At 47.1% G+C, this 20,456-nt stretch overlaps 1 protein-coding gene across 7 annotated transcripts in view; it reads right to left on the reverse strand.

Moving 5' to 3' along the window:
• The window catches only part of ZNF609 (zinc finger protein 609), a 1,443,811-nt gene that overhangs the window by 96,312 nt on the left and 1,327,043 nt on the right, over positions 1-20,456 (reverse strand). For all 7 annotated transcript variants that reach the window (XM_069624676.1, XM_069624675.1, XM_069624674.1 and 4 more), the window contains exon 8: positions 12,661-12,880. In XM_069624676.1, coding sequence (XP_069480777.1) covers positions 12,661-12,880 — 220 coding nt within the window. The remainder of the gene's footprint in view (positions 1-12,660; positions 12,881-20,456) is intronic.

Consider the following 20,456-nt stretch of genomic DNA (forward strand, 5'->3'; position numbering starts at 1 on the left):
GCATCTGCAACGCTCTCGCCGCTGGGCTAGGCTTACCCACCCTGCCATCAGATCTGTCCACCACAGGATCCAACACACAATTAAAGTCCCCACCCCCAGATCACCGCGCTCCCTATACACGTACTAGGATTGGTACACAAGGCTCTAAAATATGCTGCTGTGTTTTGGTTGGGGGCATACGTGTTTACTATGCATAGCTCCCTGCTCTCCACCAGCCCTCGCAATATAGCCATCCTTCCGTCAGTTTCAACTACCTCCTGTATCGATTTGAACGGGACATGCAGTGCCACCCAGATTAACACCCCCCGGGCATATGCAGAGTATGGCGAGCCCACTACGGTCCCTCTCCACTTTCTCTTAACAAGGGTCCAACTTCTCTCGTGTCAAGTACGTCGCCTGTAGTAATGCAATATCTATTTTCTGCCTTTTCAGATACATCATGATTTTGTTTCTTTTCAGATAGCTGTTAAGGCCCCTGACGTTCCACGTTATTATCCTGAGGTCCCCCATAGGTCATCAATGAGCACCCTCCCGATCTTCCGCCAATTACGCCCCTTCACACACCGCAAGTACCACATGCTGATTCCTCCAAATAGGCTCGAAACAAAACTTAAACTCCCCATAACCACACACACTCAACTTCCCATTCCCCCACCTTCCTCCCACCCACCCCTCCCCCAACAATACCCTCCCCAACCGTTGCCCAGCTCCATTCCTGGATCTCAGGCACCACCACATCTAGCCCTGCCTAGCACAAGCTTCAACTCAGGGCTCAGTAGGGTTAAGCCGCCCTAATGGCCGCTGAGACTAATGATCTGTTGGGGTAGGTCGTCCACGTTCTGTTGCTCCTTTCAAAAAACATTACGCATACAGTTGCCAAAACGTTACCAATTACAGTTACACTCACTATATTCCAGTCCAAATCGAGCACCAGGCTCAGATTGCGTACAAAGTTCAGTTAGTTACAGTTTCTCTATACCATCAGGGTCTTCCTCCTTACGAAATCTTCATTCGGTCTGATCCTGCCGGTCACGATCCGCTTCTTGTTCCGGGCAGCCCTGCAGGTCCAGCCATGGGACAACATCCTCAGGGGTATCAAAAAATAGCGCCTTGTTCTTATGTAGCACTTTCAATCGTGCCGGATACAACAGCATATATTTGACTCCCGCCGCCCTCAGCCTTCTTTTGACGGCGACGTAACTATACCTCTGCCTTTGCACCAGTATCGTATAGTCCGGGTATGCTGTGATGTTGTTGGATGCTCTTTCTATCGTGCCGCCCTTACGAAAATATTCGAGGATCTTTTCTCTGTCCCTGTAATTCAGGATCCTCGCGATGATCGGTCTTGGCGGGGACCCGGCCGGGGTTTCCTCATTAGGGGCGGTGCGCCCTCTCCAGCGTAAATCCTTGCGAAAGATTCCCGGCTCCGATCCCTTGTAGGATCATGTTTTCGACATACTTTGTGGGGTCTTGGCCTTCTTCCCCCTCCGGAAGGCCAACCACGCAAATGTTTCTTCTCGCTCTTCCTTCCGCCTCTTCCACACTATTTTCCAGGTTGGCGACCTGTTTTAAGACATGAATCTCCTTCGCATTGCTCGTGCTAACATCGGTATTAATCTTCACCCCACTTTTCAGACCGCTGGTCCTTTCTGCAAGTGTCCCAACATCTTGACGCAGCAGGGTGAGTTCCGTACCTACAGCATCGATCTTATTCTCTAGAGCTGTGCGTAGGTCCTCCATTGCCAAGTCCCACTTAGCGCTCAGTCCCGTTTTAGCCTCCAGGATCTGGTGCTTGTCCCCTTCGGGGGCGTCTTCCGCAGGGGTAACGACCATGCTCTGCACAGATGTTGAGGGTGTCCGTTGCGTTTTCGTGAAAGTCTCCATCGTGGGTTGCTTAGTCTTGGTTCTCAACCCTTTCGCCGACATGGCACTGCCCTCCACTCCTGTACACCTCCGCCTTAGTGCAGCTGTTGCACTGTCCTCGGTCCGACAATGGTCTGGCTTCCAGGTCTCCTAACTAACATTCGAGATGGCACTTCGAATTGTCTTACTGATGGGCTATGGCCTCACACTTCCCATTCAACTTCCGTAGGCCTCGTCGCCCAAGTATCCAATGTTATCTCCTCCTGCGGTCAGCTCGCCGAGGCTCCATTAGCATATGCAAGGCCGGGCGCTCCCATGGTGCTAGTTCGAACACTCTGCCATATCTTCCTGTCGTACTATTCCTCCAGGCAATTTACCGCAGCCATGTCCCGCAGTTCCGGGGAATCAGTTTCGTTTCTCCTCGGAGGCCTCTCCTTTGTTGGCCGCCATCTTGGTGCCGAAGCGGCCACACAGTCGCACCAACAAAAGTGTGTATATCTCACGATTCCCGGAGACTACGAACTTCCCCAGCGAACTTCACTTGGCGTGCGGCTTACGACACCTGATCCTCGAAGTTCTAGGCACTCGTTGCAGTTTCAACGGGTAACTTTGGCAAAAATAGAGTCGGATCATCAGCAGCTCCTCACGCAGCACGTCCTATTCCATGGCCAGTTAGCCACACCCCATGATTTGTCAAAGTTAATGCGGAATCCCAGCCGTTGCAAAAGCCACATGGTCGCCATGGGAGACTCTCTTGCCCCTTCTTGTGACGAACCCCTCACCAACCAATTGTCCAGGTAGGGGTACACATGATGACCCTCCCTCCGGAGGAAGCCCGCCACCGGGGCCAGACACTTTGTGAACGTCCTGGGGGACGACTTCAGGACCCGAAACTCAGTGTTCATCTACGACCACAAAACGCAGGAACTTGCAGTGCTTCCACCTCATAGGGATGTGAAAATAGGCATCCTGCAGATCCAACAATGCCAGGAAATCACCCGGCTGCACGGATGACATCTTGAAGGGTGAGCATGTTGAACGTCAGGCGCTGCAGACTCATGTTCAACGCCCGAAGATCGAGAATAGGCCTCCACTTGCCGTTGGGCTTTTTCACGATGAAGTACCGGGAGTAAACCCCCTGGCCCTGTTCAGCAACCAGAACTGGTTCTATCGCTGCTTTTTCTAGCAATAGAACCACCTTCTGCTGCAGGATTGGAAGATGCAGCGGCAGCACATGCACCGGCAGAAAAGGGACCAGAGGACGCTGGAACGCTGAGTGGCCAAGACGCAGCGTGTCTAGCACCCAGCGATCTGATGTTACCTTTCACCACTGGTGGACATGGATGGTGACCCTGCCCCCCAGCAGATTGTCCATATGGCAGTTATTGTGGGGCTTTTGTTTGCCGTCCCTTCACGGCTGAGGACTACAAACATTTCTTTCGCTAAGCTTGGAAGTCCCGGCCCTTCTGAGCAGACTGCACTGATCGACAACCTTGAGATGAGTAGCTGGAGCGCCCGTATCCTCGATCTCTGGCGGAAGCAAACCAGGCATTCCCAGAGACTCCACGAAAAACTCAAAAGGAGCGAAAAGAGCAACCACTTTGCCAGGAACCCAAGGATTTAGCGGTTTCCGTATCCTCTTTCATCCCTTTCAGGGCCTCATCAATCTTCTTGCCGGACAAGTGTTCGCCCTCACAGGGCATGTCGATGACCTTATATTGGAGCTCCGGGTGAAAGTCTGTGGACTTCAACCAGGCCTGCCGTCGGAGCACCACCCCATTATTAATTTATTTAAAACCTGACTCCGCCAGGTCCACAGCAATATTGATGATGTGGTTGAAGGCCTCCTCCCCCTCTCGAACCAACAGCATTGCTTCCTTCCGGTGTTGCTCCGGCAGATGGTCAAGAATCGGGGCCAGCTGATGCAGCATTTCACGATTATATCTGGCCATAATCGCCAAGGGAATTTGCAGCCATCACAGTCGTAGCCCCTACCGTCAAGACCACCTTTCCAAAAGCATCCTGCTTCCTGGCCTCACTGTCTGGAGGTGCAACACATTTATGTTGGCTCCTGGCCTTACGACTGGCAGCCGCCGACACCACGGACCAGGGTGTGGGCTGCAACACCAGACATCTAGGGGTAGATTCAGGAGCCTTGAATTTCTTTTCAAGACAACCTTTCATCACCGGCTCTGAAAACAGGAGGCGCATTGTGCGCAGGCAATCCTGCCACACGTGGTCGAGAATCGGCACAGAGAAGACCGCCTTCCTCCGCTTGCACATATGGTTGAAGAGGAAGCAGTCCTTGCGTTCCTCTTCAGGCGCCAGCCCAAACTCCAGACACGCTTTCAACATCATGGCGTGGAACGCCCCAATATCATCCGGAGGCGATGGTTGTGCCGGACTATGGGGCTGCTCCACCTCCGGGTCCCATGTGTCATCCCTCGTCGGGCGATGACACAGTAGATAGGGTGTCGGGCAGGGTCCGATTCAGGTAGATCGCCTTCTTCAGGGTGAGACCGTGGACGGCCCAACCCCACCAGCAGTGGCACCGTGCCGGAGGAGACTTTCTAGGCGCCTCACCAGGAAACCCCTCAACCACCGGCACCGCCGGACTCGGAGGAGGCTGCAACCTCGCATCCAGTTGCCCAAACAAAGACTGAAACATAGATAGCACTTGCAACGACAGCAGAGATTGCTGATTAACCAACGGGTAAAGGGGTGGCTCAGGCCCCACCCCACTCGACGAAGGCCTCACACTCTGCAGACCCAGAGCAGCCGGGTCAAACACCTGCTCCTGTTCCTCCTCCAAACCCGAAGAAACTGAAATCTTAGCTGGATAAAGGTGATGGACTGCCACACCCCACCCGTCGTCAACAAACCTTTCGATTATATCTGTGACGACAACAGCAGCAGACCACTGTCCTTCAGTCGTGGTCGGCGCTGACGACACCATCGTCGATGACGGCACTGTAGAATGCAACACTACCATCGACAATGGCACAACCGCCGATGAGATAGTCGTCGGAAACACGTCCACTGGCTTCGATTTCACTGGAGACCCGGACCGGTGCTTCGAAGGCTCCCGGCTGGACGAAGACTTGTGATGGTCCCTGGACGACGAGTGCTTCGACAAAGACTCCTTCGGCTTCGCCAGGTCTTTCTCCGACACTGTAGACTTCTCGGGCCTACCACCAGAACCCTTGGACTTGTCCTGCTGACCATGCTTAGGCAACGAGGAGCCACTTGCCTTCGAATGATGCGGCCTAGATGAAGACTTGCTGCCTTTCCACACCTCTGATGCAGGCAACGTTGCCCGATGCTCCATGGACTTCTCTGCTCTTCCTGGTTCCCCGGGCCGAACCCACCTCAGGAGACGGGTACGTGCCCTCATTAAGCCAACATCTGAGCTGTCGATTAAGGGCTTTCAAGGTCTTCTGCGAAAACCCTTCACATATCTTGCAGTCACCCGCCGAGTGATGGGGGTAGAGACATTAAAGACAGTCCATATGACCATCCCCTTTGTACACCTTCATGCCGCAGGTAGCACAAGGCCGAAAAAGAGACTTCCACTGGGCTACCGAGGACATCCTAGCCCACGAACCAAACACGTGCAAAAACACAAAGAAACACGAGGTGATCCCAACAGTTGAGACAATTGAAATCTGAGGGCAAGCCGCGGGGGTGGGGCTATTTATACCAGACATCCTATTGGGGGGGACCTACAGCACCCAAAAAGGACGTTGATAGGGCACTAAAGTGCCAAAGTTTTCCATAGGAAAACGCTAAGTTAAAGTTACCGAGGTTTCACAGCCTGACGACGAGGAAATATTCACAGCATGTGAAACCATGAAAGATGCAATGCTGGAGAAGTAAAAAATATTTGCTAAAATAATGGAAAATAAACTAGAAAAATGTATTGGAAAAATAATCCATGAGTCACAGGTAGGGTTTATGAAAAATAGATTTGAGTATGAAAACATTAAAACGCTTATTGACATAATAGGTCTACACCAAAGTGAAATTTCAAACAGCATTAGTTTTTATGGATGCTGAAAAAGCGTTTGACGGTAAGTTGGGCCTTCTTGAGATTTACAATGGAAAGAATATGATTTGGGAGTAACTTTGATGGGGGCGGTCAATTGCCTTCAGAGTGCAGCGAAAGCATGTATTTGGGTGAATAATGAGTTATCTGATGCATTTCATTTAACAAGAGAACAAAGCAGGGCTGCCCCTTATCGCCGTTAATATTGCTCTGGAACCATTGAGAACTTTTATATGCAATAAGCAGGGAATCAGGGGTTTGAGGTTTGGACTCAAAGAAGTTAAAGTGTTCTCTTATGCAGATGACATGGTGGTGATCCTTTCTAACCCACAGGGAAGTAGTGTGGCTCTGAAAGAGTGGGTAAATTATCAGGGCCCAAGTTTAATTGGGATAAGACGGAAGTGGTCCCGCTTTCTATGACGTGCAGAAGAGGAGATTTTTCTGATTGGGACTGTAAATGGTCTGAGGCACATGTGAAATATTTAGTGGTCTGATTAAAGATATAAAGAGGATGGTGGAATTTAATGTGAGAAAACTGGTGGAAACTCTAAAAAGAGATATTAGGAAATGGGAACGGCTGGATCTGGGGATTTGGGCAAAGGTCAACACCATTAAGATACCCCTTTTGCTGAAAGTACTGTATGTGTGTGCAATCCTTACCTTTAAGCTTCTAAAAAAAAATTGATTAAAGAAATAAACCGAGTTTTTCAAAGCTTCCTCTAGGGTGAGAAGAAAAGACCAAAGATCCCGAGATTCATTCTGTCACGTAATGCTAAAAAGGGGGGTTTTGGATACCCGGATCTGAAAAGAGTATTATAGAGGGTTCATACTGATATGATATAGGTTTATTTATATAGCGCCTATACACAATGTGTTTCAAAGCGCTTCAAGGCAAGGGAGGGAACAAGGGAAAATTCGACATTCTTACAGGCCATGAACAGTAAGGATGTGAAATTAACCATCATACTCGGCCTGACAACATTTCAGTGCAAATGCTAAGACATAGATAAGGAAGGGAGCGTGGGAAGGAAATGGAAACAGACAGGCGACTAGCGTACTAGGCCTGATGACATTTCTGGTAGAGCCAGAGGAAAACAAAAGGTGAGGGGAAAGGGGTGCAGAAAGGGAGGAGAGGAACAAAAGCAAGCGACTATCAAACTAGGCCTGACAACGTTTCAGATAGTGCTGGAGGGAGGGGGCGGTGAGAACAGTAAGGGGATGGGGGAGCGACAGACCAGGTTGCTATCATACTAGGTCCAGGGACAATTCTGATAGAGTAAGTGCATAGAAGAAAGTAAGGGGAGGAGGGGAGGAAATAGCAAAAGGGAGAGGGGAGGACAGAACAGAGAGTAAACAGTCAAAAAGAGTGGAGAAGCAAGAGGGGTGAGCGAAAACAATGGCAGATGTCAGTAGTAACACATAATGTTGCAAGTCTGGATGCAAGATGAAGATGGGAACAGCATGATTCAGGGCCACCAGGAGTACAAGATGCAAAGGAAGTCCAGCATGAGAGCATGAGAGTTGAGAAAGGGTGACGCACCGTGAATCAATGAAGTCCATAAAAGTAAAATCCAGCATTGGCCACAAGACGGTGATGGTCAAACCAGAATGTATCGGGGCAGACTCCTGTGTGCAGGAAGGGGGGGCACAAGGGAACAACACGGGGGGACCAGAGAGAGTGGGGGTGGCCTGCGGGCACAGAGGGTGTAAACACATGTTGGTGCATGCTTACCTGCTGTCTAAGCAGGGGGTCGGACCCAAACAGGAATTGCCCTTTTGACTGCCCTTCACTTTGGACGCCCGGGCGAGAGACGCCCTTGATCTAAGAGTTAAGAGCAGGAAGGAAGAGGCAGGGCTAGGAAGGTGGGTGGTGCTTAGGCCAAGTGACCTAGATCCACTTACACCTGCTCCCCAGCCGCAAAGGAAAAGAGGCTGGAGGGCTCCTTAAGTAGGGAAAAGAGCGGCATGCAGGAAGGCACCAGGTGGGCGGGGCTTGCTAAGTGGTGAAAAGGAGCAGCAACCAGGTGGGCGGGGCTTGCTAAGTGGTGAAAAGGAGCAGCAACCAGGAAGGCACCAGGTGGGCAGGGCTTAGGCCAGGTGACCTAAATCCACGTATACCTGCTCCCCAGTTGCAAAGGAAAAGAAGCGGGAGGGCTCCTTAAGTAGGGAAAAGAGCGGCATGCAGGAAGGCACCAGGTGGGCGGGGCTTGCTAAGTGGTGAAAAGGAGCAGCAACCAGGAAGGCACCAGGTGGGCGGGGCTTGCTAAGTGGTGAAAAGGAGCAGCAACCAGGAAGGCACCAGGTGGGCAGGGCTTAGGCCAGGTGACCTAAATCCACGTATACCTGCTCCCCAGTTGCAAAGGAAAAGAAGCGGGAGGGCTCCTTAAGTAGGGAAAAGAGCGGCATGCAGGAAGGCACCAGGTAGGCGGGGCTTGCTAAGTGGTGAAAAAGAGCAGCAACCAGGAAGGCACCAGGTGGGTGGGGCTTAGGCCAGGTGACCTAGATCCACTCACACCTGCACCCCAGCTAAAAAAGGCAGCCCTCTCTATGACACCAGAGAATGGACGTGAGCCAGCTTGATTGACAATAGAAAGGGATAGACTATCTCAATGTAAATTAAATAGTATTTATTCAGTAGGGAAATTGCCAAAAGGGGCATGTACATTACCATCTATTACTGTGACTAGGGAAATGATGGTTGATTCATTTTAATGGGAATATATATTTAAATTATAAGGCAATTATATGCTGAATCCTGGAAGAACTTGCTGGTAAAATAGGAGGAAGAACTGGGATGTAAAATTAAAGAAGGGAAATGGGGACGAATGCGGCTGGTGGGTTATAGGAGTAAATTGGACCTCAAGTTAAGCAATATCCATCAAAAAATCTTAGGGCGGCTGTATTGGACACCAGTGCGTGTGTGTAAATTGGGGCTCAGTGACGATGATATGTGTTGGGGAAAGGAGAAGGGGACATTTATTCATATGTTGTGGTACTGCTCCCGAATACTGAAATTCTGGAGTGAGATATTGGATAGACTGGATGTGATGATATCAATAAGCTTCCCAAGGACACCGTGGCAAATACTGCTGTTATCGGATAATGGGCGGTGTGAAACTGCTCAGCAATTGGGGCATTGGATTGACCAGGCGCTTGTGAAAGCAGCAAAACAAGCCTTTAAAGTGTGGAAGACTAGGAAATTAATGATATATTGTTACTGTCTGATTTTGAGCGAGTTATGTTTCAGAGACCGGGTAGGGAGGAAAACTATTTGAACCTTTGGACACATTTTGATGACTTGTATGGTAGTTGAACGTTGGGCTGATTTATGAATAGTGGAGTTTGTGAGAAATGGGACCTGTCACCATTTTTCTTTTTTGTGTTTCTGTGTTTGTGGTTGTCTGAATGTTTGTTCTGTTTTACTGTCTTGTGTACAAGTAGGTTTTGTTACTGAACTGACAATGTCTAGGAAGGAAGAGGTTTGTCCTGATGGAAAGAACTTCTAATTGATTCAGCGGGGTAAAGATTGATTTAATAGTTACTTGTGTACTGATGTATAGTATGTTGACTATATTGTTCAAAGAATTCATTATTGTATCCTTCCACTTTTCTAACTTGAAATCATTAAATACAGAGGTTAAAAGGGAGATGTGGAGTTATTCCACAAATCTTCCAAAATAGAATGTGAGCTAAGATGCATCTTCAGGTTATTTTAATTAAATCTAAAGTTTTCCACTTCACCACTTGCCTCACCTTGCCAGTAATTTTGGAAGGCATTATTAGTATTAGGCAGTGCTTCTGGGGGGGAACTTCAATATTGTCTCCATAAGAGTTCAAATTAGTGGGCAGTGGTTGCTCAATTCTTACAATTACAAATCTTTCTCTATGGCCAGGGATGTTAACCAGTATTTATCAATATAACTACTCTAGACCCACTCAAGAAGGTTGTGCCAGTGGGAATTCGCCCACCACTTTACCATTGCAGGCTCTCAATCCAGTCTTGAGTCATAGACTAGCTTTATGAAGAGCTAACTTCTGTTTCTCCGGTGGTACTGCATCCAACACTGGGATACTTCAAGCAAGGTCTTCATTTAAATTCTAAATTAAAATCACCCATAAGTAACCCCTAGGATCTTCCCACACACGCGTGGAACTAAACCTCACCTGGCCTTTGAAAGTTGTAATTAAGACATCACATCAGAGCCAGACAGCCTTTTGCATATGTTTAAGGATAAACCCTATGGAAGCACAAGTCACAGCGAAAGTAAAAAAAAAAAGACTTCTACTACCTATGCCAAGTATGGTGAGGTGGAGTAAGGAGTCGAACAAAGGGGTGCCATGTTTCAACAAGTTTCATTCTGGAAACAAATCAAAGATCCAACCTTTACCCATTTCTAAAGGGTTATCCCTACCCAAACAAATATGAAATTGGGTACTTATCATCAAGTCCTTATCCCTGTGAGGTCCCGCATTCCACCACCCCTAGAGGAACTATTGGGTAGCAGCCGAGCATCGCAGGGATGGGCCCCCCACCCTGGGGAAAAGTGACGAGATCCTGTGAATTACTGAAGGCAGCTTCTGTCCTACTTCACCTTCCCACATAGAACGAAGGATGATGGTCAGTGGTCTAGCCAGAAGCAATGAAGCCAAAAGCATACCCCACAAAGCAGACTACAACCCCCAGACTTAAGAGCTCGGCAATCAATAGCGTTTAAGAAAATAATCCACTTCAGAACACAATGCATCACCTACAGAGCAATGCAAGGTCAAGAAGCTCAATTAACCAAATCCAAAATCTCAACATTCCATCCAACCACAGGACTATGCTCAATTAACGACATACAAATCGAAAGCAGCCGATAGTTCAGAGAAAGACACTTAGGCTTCGCCTTCTCTACCACAGTGGGCAAACTTTGTATCTCTCGCCATCACACTCGAATAGGACTCAGGCTTTAAACAGGGGAATCCTAAGACTATCCTAGAAGAAAACACAAAGCAGCAAGTGTAAACAGTGTTGCAAAACTATCAAGTAGAGCCAACAGCCTAGCCACAATAAAGACTCTTTTCAGTCAACAATAATGTTATTCAAAGACACTGTGGCCCAGCAAGAACTAAGTGTTCTAAGATCCTCTCAAGATGAGCAGAAAATAAATCTCAGGCAGAGCCCTGCTGTGGTGCACACTATGAGCAGGACTGCTAGCAAAGAAAGGGGCAGTATTTCAGTTTTCATGACAGTCTCTGCTTCTGAGCACAATATTAAAATGGGACATTTTATATTTCGTTTTCTCAACTTTTAAATTAATTTAAATGTGTTCTGGAACCTGCAGGTATATACTAATGGTTATATATTACAATGACGCCCCAACAATGGAAAAATTATGCACTCAGGTTTTGCTGCGCACACAGCAAATATTTAAAAAATAGAGCACCGTCAATCCATAGAGGTGCCAATCCCAGGAGATATTTTTAGGCTGACATTAACGCATATCTTTAATAGTTAGAGCTGGGAAGATGTGGTAAGGTATTATAAGTGGCCACTGAACTCAAATCCTGGCTTCAACTTAACTAGGCTGATAAAAATAATTTGCCCAGGATCACGCCAACTGTGTCACAGCTGCGAACATTGTGGCACCAAATATTGATTTTATGTGTTAGGAGGTGATCAGTATTCCCTAAATCAGCCCCCTTTAAAAATGCAATGACGAGGTGGGTAGAGTACTGGACACCAGGTTTGAGTCTTGCAGGGGGCTTGAGGAGGCAAGACACAAGTATTGGTCTTTTGCTGACTAACTGGGCTTGGCTTTTTGAACCAAGCCAGACCACACCTCTGCTCTACCATTAATTCCCTGGCTCCCCACCTATGATTTAAAAGCATCTGAGCTACATGAAATATTCTCCTTCGAAAAAATAGACAATATCGGGTGGGTGGTATGCTTTGCAAAAATCAAAATTTCAAATTTCACCTTAAAAAGTAAACCTCTAAAGGACTTTGAAATAAATGTAGATTCTAGCTATGGAATGTTGACATACTGTGATGTCCAGGTTTAGATTGTATAATCTTTTTGTTGCTGTGGATATACTAATGTCAGGAAGTAATTAAGCTTGCGGATGCCTGAGCACACAAAAGGGGACTTAAGATGTACCTCGGGGCTAGATGAATTTCTGGAAGGAAATTCAAATTTCAAATAAGCAATACAGATGGAGGAAGACACTGATGCAAGATTCCACTCCGAAGATATAAGTTAGGGCTCGAAGAGTCCATCTGCTTGGTGCAGAAGTGAAGTCAGATCACAGCTTGTGGGCTTTCAATATTTTATAATTGCAGCGAAGACAAACACTACTGGAGAATGGGTAGAATTACTCTGGGTAACAGCTATTTAAAAGTGCAATAACATTATATAGAAGCTTAGTGCCATTGGGATTATTTCATACCAGGATCACTTAAATCCTTTGAGGTGTGCATTCCACAAACGATATTGGCAGGTTTAATAAAGCACTTTCTGCTGATCAGATATCCCCGACATGTGGTATTGGCGTACACACAGGGAGAGGGAGGGCACTACGGCCAATTTAATGATAAATGAAGCCCATCATCGGCTAAGTCGCTCTATTTGCACCAGGAGGCGACTACATACTGGAATATGGAGCCCTGTTTAGGTGAATTACAACACTGCTGTGTTTTGTATACAAAGTAATTAAAAAGGTCAACAAAAATAGGCAAATAATGATTACTCATCGTGTGTAGGTCTAACCTGTTGCAAATGGTAGCTGGTACTGCCCTGGAAGTAGCGAATACCCTAGATGATGATGGTGATGATGCGTAGACATCAAGCGCTGGGAGGGGGAAGAACGTGGCCGGTCAGCACCTCCGTCTCTACCACTAGAAGCCCCCATGCTGCTACACACACCTGCTCCACCACCAGGGACACCACAACCACTTCGATCCCTCTCCTGGGAAGCCTTGTCACTTATCTGCAATCGTAAAAAAACAAGACATGTATATTAACAAATAGGTTAAAGGCACTATGCATATTGAAGGCAGATACCCATCATTCCAATCCACAGAGTAAGACACAAGATCAATGAAAACATGCATTGAAAAACTAGAAAATGCACATTATTAGCAATTACAACACAGGTGAGTTTATTAGATTTGTACTGAATAACCAACTGCAAAAACAAAAACAAATCCTAACACTCTGCTGACAGTTAAGGGGAGGAATTCCCCCCCCGCCCTCAATTGAAAGAAACAGTGTGTGTACTTAATAATTATTACTATTATGGTATTTATTTAGCACGGACCTAGCTTCGGAAAGCAACAGAGCACTTTATAATCACAGGGGGAAGAACACAGAGAGAGAAGCAGGGAAAAGGGGAGCAGAGAGCTAACAGGGCAGGGCGAGGGTGGGCAATTGGCAGCAAGGGATCTTCAAGCAACCATGGAAAGATACAGTAGGGAGCAGATCACAGTCTTAGGAGGGGAGTGCAGAGTGCGTGGACCTAAGTGTTAGGGAGGTGCCATTCAATGACGATTGAGATCCTGAGCTCTTTCTTGCACTGTATAAGTGATGGGACAAGTCTGATGGGGAGGAAGTTCCAGAGTCTTAGAGCATAGACCAAGACGACCGGTCTTCTGTTTCTTTCCTTCCTGCACTGTCGAGTGTAAGTCTGCACATTTCCTTACTTCTGGTGGATCGCAGACCTCCAGAGATGCAGAGTTTCTCAGTGAAGTAGCTTGGGGACTTCAGGGTGACTGCCTCGTAGATGATGCAACAGGATTTGAAGATGATGCAACAGGATTTGAATATGATGCAGGCTTGCAGCAGGAGCCAGTGCAGTTCGATGAGGGTCCGATGTGGTCAATTTAATTTCTTGGAAGTGTGGATGTATTAGTTTGTGGATGTGTGCAATTATTTGAACATGGTAAACACACCACCACAATCCTGTAACAGTAGTTTAGGTGAGGTCCAAGACTGGGTCGTTATACTAAAGTTTTCCTACTCCAGCATTGGCTCACTCCTAGAACAAATTACAGTGGTGTGCAGGCATCACAGAGGAAGGTACATTAGCGAACACCTCTAGTCTCAAATATTTGTGAGAGCTGATAAACCCATGCAAGTATCAGCAGGCCGCTACTAACCTTTGTGGCATACCACTATCAACAACTCTTGACCGTGACATTTCCTTTGCTTTAGACGCAAAGCAAACAAGGACTAGGAAAGCCAATTGATCTGGCTTATTTTAAGAGTGTATTGTGTAGTGTATGGATGGGTGTACTGGTGGAGAAGAGATGGATGTGTGGCTTGGGCTATGGGTACTGGTGTATGAGCATTTGATGTTTACATTTGTGTTTATACAAGTCGATGTATATGAATCGTTGAAGTGATGTATAAAGGAGAAGAACCAGTCCACTATGCATTCTAACAAATTTGCATCTGTTGAGTGCTATGTTGTACACTGTAAGGGTCAACGGTTGATGGTCAAGTTGAACGGAAGCCTTCAAACTCCATTTAATGCTTCATTGCATGTTTTACCTTAGTATGACACTACAACACTGCTATTCAGTAGACAAAGACAACGCTAAATGCAAATACTTCGAGGAGCCTGTTACACACTTAAAGAAACGGGACAGCACAGGAGCGGGTCGGGCCCATTGAGGGAGAGGTAACGTTCTGTACAGTTCCCATAGCTCGTTCTCATTCAGTGTTCTAATCTTGCAACATAACAGCATGGTGCTGAAAAGTGCATCCCCTCAACGCTATCCATGGCAAGCACATCTGTTAGTTACGTGAACCACAGCATTTAACCTTCATTTAATCCTGCTAAATATCTTTTACCTTCTCTGGGCACGTGAGCACGTTAGCTACCGGAGATGGCAGATGACACGCATGCAGCACCAAAATTTGAATAAACAGATGTACAAGCAACATGGGAAAAAACTGGCCCTTGGAAGCATTCAATACTTCTCTCCCAATGGGCGGGAGCGGTGCTCCTCTACTTTGTTTTATTACGTTTAACTGTTTTAATGCTTTTATTTTAAAAAGAAATTGTTCCAGAATGCTTTCGTTTTAAAATAAAAGTGTAGGAAGCAGTTGAAACTAGCACTCAAAGTTCCCTTAAACAGCAGGAGCATTTGTTTGGGGATTTGCATTGTGCATGGCAATGGGGTTTGGAGGGACTGGGGCAGGCCAGCAGGGAACATAGTTTGACTACTTATTTTCATGCACTTTGTTGGCCACTATTCGATCAACAGTGTTCCTACAAAACGACGGCCAATCTAACAGCGCTTTCAATATGTTGCAATTGACATGTTCTGCATCACTGAGGAGCAGATTGGCACCATAGTCGATTTAATATGCATCTGGAGAGAGCTCTGGCAGATTAATGAGCGGTATAATATTCTCCACCTTAAGGCCACTCAAGGGAATCGTTTTCACCCGATATCTGAAGGCAGTAGATCTTTGGGCTTCAAGAATGGTCGGCATAACAAAGTCAATCTTCAGTTCATTATTGCTGCAGATAGGTCGATTTACTACCTCCAATGTTAAAGCAAGAAAGTAGGGTCATTTAACTAGAAAAAGAAACTTCCTGCAGAGCCACTTCTATCCATGTTACTGCAATAAGTAACATTCCTCAACAACAATGCAGCAGACTGCAATTGCTTTTCCTGACAGCGAATACAGCCACTTTCCTTTATATGGGATTTGGGTAGCACAATTGCATCAAGTATACATACCACCTTCCTTAAGTTTGATTGTTTCAAACGACCCCTTTGTACTGGGTGCATAAAATACAGAAAGAGCCTTGACGTTGTAAAATCTTTCGTCCTGTCCAGGTAATTGTTTAAAGATCTTTTGGCATCCATAATATGCAGGGGGCTCGGCAGGAGGATACTAGATTCACTAAAGGTTTTCAAACTGAAAAGACACCATCTATAAAAAAAAATCACTGAAAGTACTCTTTAGATCAAACTTTATTCGGATATGCATATCCATAAAAGCAACAACCACCACCAGTTAAAAAACATACATAGTAACAAAATAGTTAACATACAAAATCATAAACAGACATGCTTTCATGCGGGATCCCCTCCTTCCTGGAACCACAGTTCTAGCGCCAGCACCTGTGCATATTTAGAACCAATTTGACTTCATGCAATAACGATGGGTTAATCGGCTAAAAAGGCATTAATCCCCCTCATCCTAACTGCTCTTATGGCAAATGAGAAAAGCCACTGTGCCAAAATCTTCAAAAGAAGCGCGCACACACAAAAAAGGGGGCAACTCAAGCTTTCAGAGACCAACAGTAAGTTATAGATAACGTGGTAGTGCCGCCTACGTTGCACTGGCAATTCATGCCTCCATTCCTCAGAAGGGAGTCTGGTACAAGGGGGAACATACTATGCATCACATACCGATGCAGCTGATGTATCAGAGTTGTCTGATCCGTAGTGACAAGTCTGAAATCAGTGGCCTCCTTAACTTGCCAACGATCGTACTGAGCAGAAACCCCTTGTGTCAATCCACCAGCCATCACTGGCAAGGTCAACAGTTTTGGCTTTGCTAATGAGGACTCTTCCCTCATGCATGCATCTGGAATGTCCCAGAGAGAGGCGCTTGAGTGGCAATAGTTGGCAATGGTCCACTATGGTCGACCATGGTTGGGACTGTGGGGAGGCAATAGTCAGGATAGGTTTTTAGTTGCAATGGTAGAATAGGAATGCTGATGCAGCCGGCCAGGAGCATTCCCGCTGCAGGACCCTAAAATGTCTACACAATTATGAATAACTAGCCATCCCCCAGAGTTTCCCGGGTCTGTAGCTGACATGCACGTGGGGGTCTGCTATAGCCTTATGCAAGTTATATTGTGTCCTAGCAGCCTATTATTTAACAATCGCAAAATTGGCAATCTCTCGGAATCCCCATTACTGATAGCACAGGGCCGGACTCCGCCCTGTGCAGGGCATATGGGTGGCGTTGGTCATATTTCGGTATCGCCAGTACACCCCCGACCGGTATGCTGAACTCAGGGCACAATTTCGGCCAACCAACTTATGGGGCTGGAGACAACTCCTGAAATCGCCAAACAGAAAGCACAGGGCTGGACCCTGTCCTGTGCAGGGCGAAAGGGTGGGTTTGGTCAAATTTCACTATCGCCAGCACACCCCAGACTGGTAGGCCAACCTTGGGACAAAATTTCAGCCCACCAACTGTTAAGGGGCTGGAGCCAACGCCGAACATACAAACACACTTTAACAAATATATGTATAGATAAATGCCCAACCAAAAAATGGCTACTAACTGAAACAGTGCAGCTTAACACCCAGGGTCTAGATCTAAGCTGCGATTTGCCAACCTTCCATTCTACACATAAATAGGATTAATTTTGTCTCACATATGCATGACTTAAGTGAGGCAAAACTAAACAGGAAGTCAGCAGAGAATGTGGTTTTGGTAGCTGGAAACACATTGGGCCTCATTACGACCCTGGCGGTAAGGGGTTTACGCCAGCATTAGCTGCGCCGACCCCTTACCGCCAATTACGAGGTCCCTTAGCGCCATGGCGCTTTTAACACCTGCTTTTAGCAGGTGTTAAAATCCATGGCGCTAAGGGACCATGGAGTTAATTACGCCACCGTAATTTACGGTGGCGTAATTAACGCCTTCCCCACTCCCATTATGCCCTATGGGGCAAAAATGGGAATGGGGAAGGGTAAATGGGGATTGGGGACTTACCGCCCCGCCGACCTCGGAATGGGGCGGTAAGTCCGCCAACCACCATGGCGTAAACGTAGTTTACGCCATGGTGGTAAAGTCACGGCCCAGGCGGTAACTTACCGCCTGGGTCGTAATGAGGCCCATTGTAAAAACTTGGTAGGCGGATTACCCTTGGCTGCGTCGCTGGTAGTGCTGAGTGCAGGCGGCCCATCAAACATCATTCCAGTACTAGGGCGTAGCCCCTCGGGCGGGAACCCAGTAATAGAACCTTGTTGTCCCCCTCAGAGCAGGCACAGGTAGGATCTGGCGACCCCTCGGCCCGATGGTCGATAGCTAAAGCAGCCTTGGTACCAGCACTATGGCCCCAGAGGACACAGGTATCTGATTAAAGACAAGAAAAAAAAGAAGACAAAAGTACTTCTCCGGGAAAGAGCGCGTGGAATGACTAGGCCAAAGGCTTAACCCAGGAGCGCTGGTGAAAGCAGTCCGTTCCAGTCGACGCGGAAAAGAAAGAGGAGTGGGCACTGGTGGGCGGAGTCTGGGGAGCGCATGCTCTCAGGGCCGTGCCCCACACGCCTCTAAATTTAAAGGGGAAGATGATTTTTCTGGTGGAAAAGGTTCCGTCTCCCATCCCTAGCGAGGGGTGCCCATACAGTATGGAGGAAAGGGGATGGGACGTAGGAGTACATAAGGTATAGAGTTCATTCTTGGCGTGGGCATCTATATTCTGGGGTGGCGGATGGTAAGTATTTTAAGTGTTATGCCAGTGCCCTGGCCTGCTTCTGCATTCTCTCAAAAAATGTCCCCACTTCCTGCAGTTCCAGCAGTTGGAGGATCCCATGCTCTGCCCTCTTGGTCCCAAGCCCACTCTTTTCCACCACTGAATCCGCCCCTCCAGCGCTGCCGACCACTTTGCTGCCATTCCTGGGTTGGGTATTGCTGTTCGCCTCCCCCACTGCCCTTTTCCTCCTCCTGGCCAAAACGCTGCTCCCGGTTCCTTCATCTGTGCTGGTTGGACACCATACTTTCTACAGCTATCTTTGCTAGCTTCCAACTTTGCCTCATTTGCCAGCAGCTCCTGTGTTGTATCTCGTTCCTTTATTCGTTTGCAGTGGTGCATTTTACTTCGACCATCCCTTCGCTTCAAAGACCACAATTTTGTCTAGTGCCTTCTGCAACTCTTTTGGTAAGCCCCTTTTGATAACTAAATAAAAATGAGCAACAGATTGGTCCCACTGGTCCCCAGTCTCCACATCTCCTCAACCTTAATGTACTGTGCAGGGCCTCTCATCGCCCATAGTGTGTTGCATAATCGATTGTAAGTCTGGGGTGTCTGGGTATGTGCACTCTGATATTGAATGGTGCGCCATCAAGCACATCGTCATCCAACCTTACCCTGGGATACCCAGCTTTGAGCCACACGCCTCCAGCTTGCTTCCCAGTATCGCCACTAATAAGCGTTTCATATCACCTATGGCAAGGGGTAGACCTGCAGTCTGGTTTTCAAATGTGTATATCCACTTCAACCGCCCCCACTAAATCACAGCGGGAGCGCCTTAATCAAATTGTTCTTGTCCATCTGTGCCCAGGGCACATACTGTGCTCTACCCAGGCCCTTGTGTATCAAAAGGCCTCCAGAAGCCCACTTTTTTTCCCCTTCCTTCCTCCCAGCACTTCCTTTTTCACATGCTACTGCCATTCGGCCAAGCCTCTTTACCCCCTCATCCCACAAACTTTCCACTCAAGGTGTTATTTACAGCACCTGTTGCGCTTCTTCCACACTGTCGTCCTCAAACGCATCCACTGTACTCCACCTAAGCCTCAATTGGACGTTACTTTTCCGTAATTGGCCACTACGATGTTCTTGCGATTGTATCCCGCCGGGATACAATCGCAATACGCAGGGACTTTTCTCTTTCACTCAAGACCAAATGGAGTAGCTAACACAGCCCATATTGAAAATTCTGAGACTCTGTGTGAATACCTCAGCAACGCGAAGTGCAGGATGCAATCATTAGAGCAACTAAGCCACTAGAGCAGAATCACGGACAAGTCTGCAGCTCGTTGAGGACCCAGAACAATGTGCATTAAATAATGTGCAGTAAACACTCGCGAGAACGTAGAAACTTTAAGAACATCGTAGTGGCCAATTGATTGAGACACATTTATCCAACCATTTTACAGAGTTCGAGTACACAGCAGAGGCAGAGGGATTTATCCCATTAATGCAAGACAGACTCTACGCCAGGACACAGCATAGATGTGCTTTTGGGCTCAAGAAGAAGAGGAAAAGACCTCGAAACGCGTCAGCCAAGCACCCAGAATTTACAGATTCTTGTCCACTCTTTTCCCTTTTTTTGCACTTTATGCCAATGTACTTACAATCAATTGTAGTAAAAAAACATGTTTGCTTTGTTTCCTGCAACTAAATACCTATTCTGTTTCTAAAACTGAGACTATCATTGATTCTAATTGAACATTTTTCATATGTAAAGTTTCATAATGAACTATTGAATGTCTTTTTGACAACATTCGAAAGTGTGCAGGGGACGGGAGGGCTCCTAATCAGGATCCTCTTACTTTCCCTACTGTGTGCAATATTGGTCTTGTGCCAAGACCATCTTTTCTCCCCCGCACCTTAAAATTCCAGAAAACTGAAAAGTAAATGAAGATAATTCTATCTTGAACAACTAGTGTGCACCGACAACCCAATTTCTCTTTTGACATTGAGAAGGCAGACAAGTCCAGAAAGCCACTTGCAATCATCTGAAATGCTTACTGGTGTGGCGCGAGACCAGGGGAGATGCTTCAGGGATGACCAGAGGACCGAG

The sequence above is a fragment of the Ambystoma mexicanum genome, chromosome 11 (genome assembly GCF_040938575.1).
Source record: "Ambystoma mexicanum isolate Mex_15411 chromosome 11, UKY_AmexF1_1, whole genome shotgun sequence".
Taxonomy (NCBI): Eukaryota; Metazoa; Chordata; class Amphibia; order Caudata; family Ambystomatidae; genus Ambystoma; species Ambystoma mexicanum.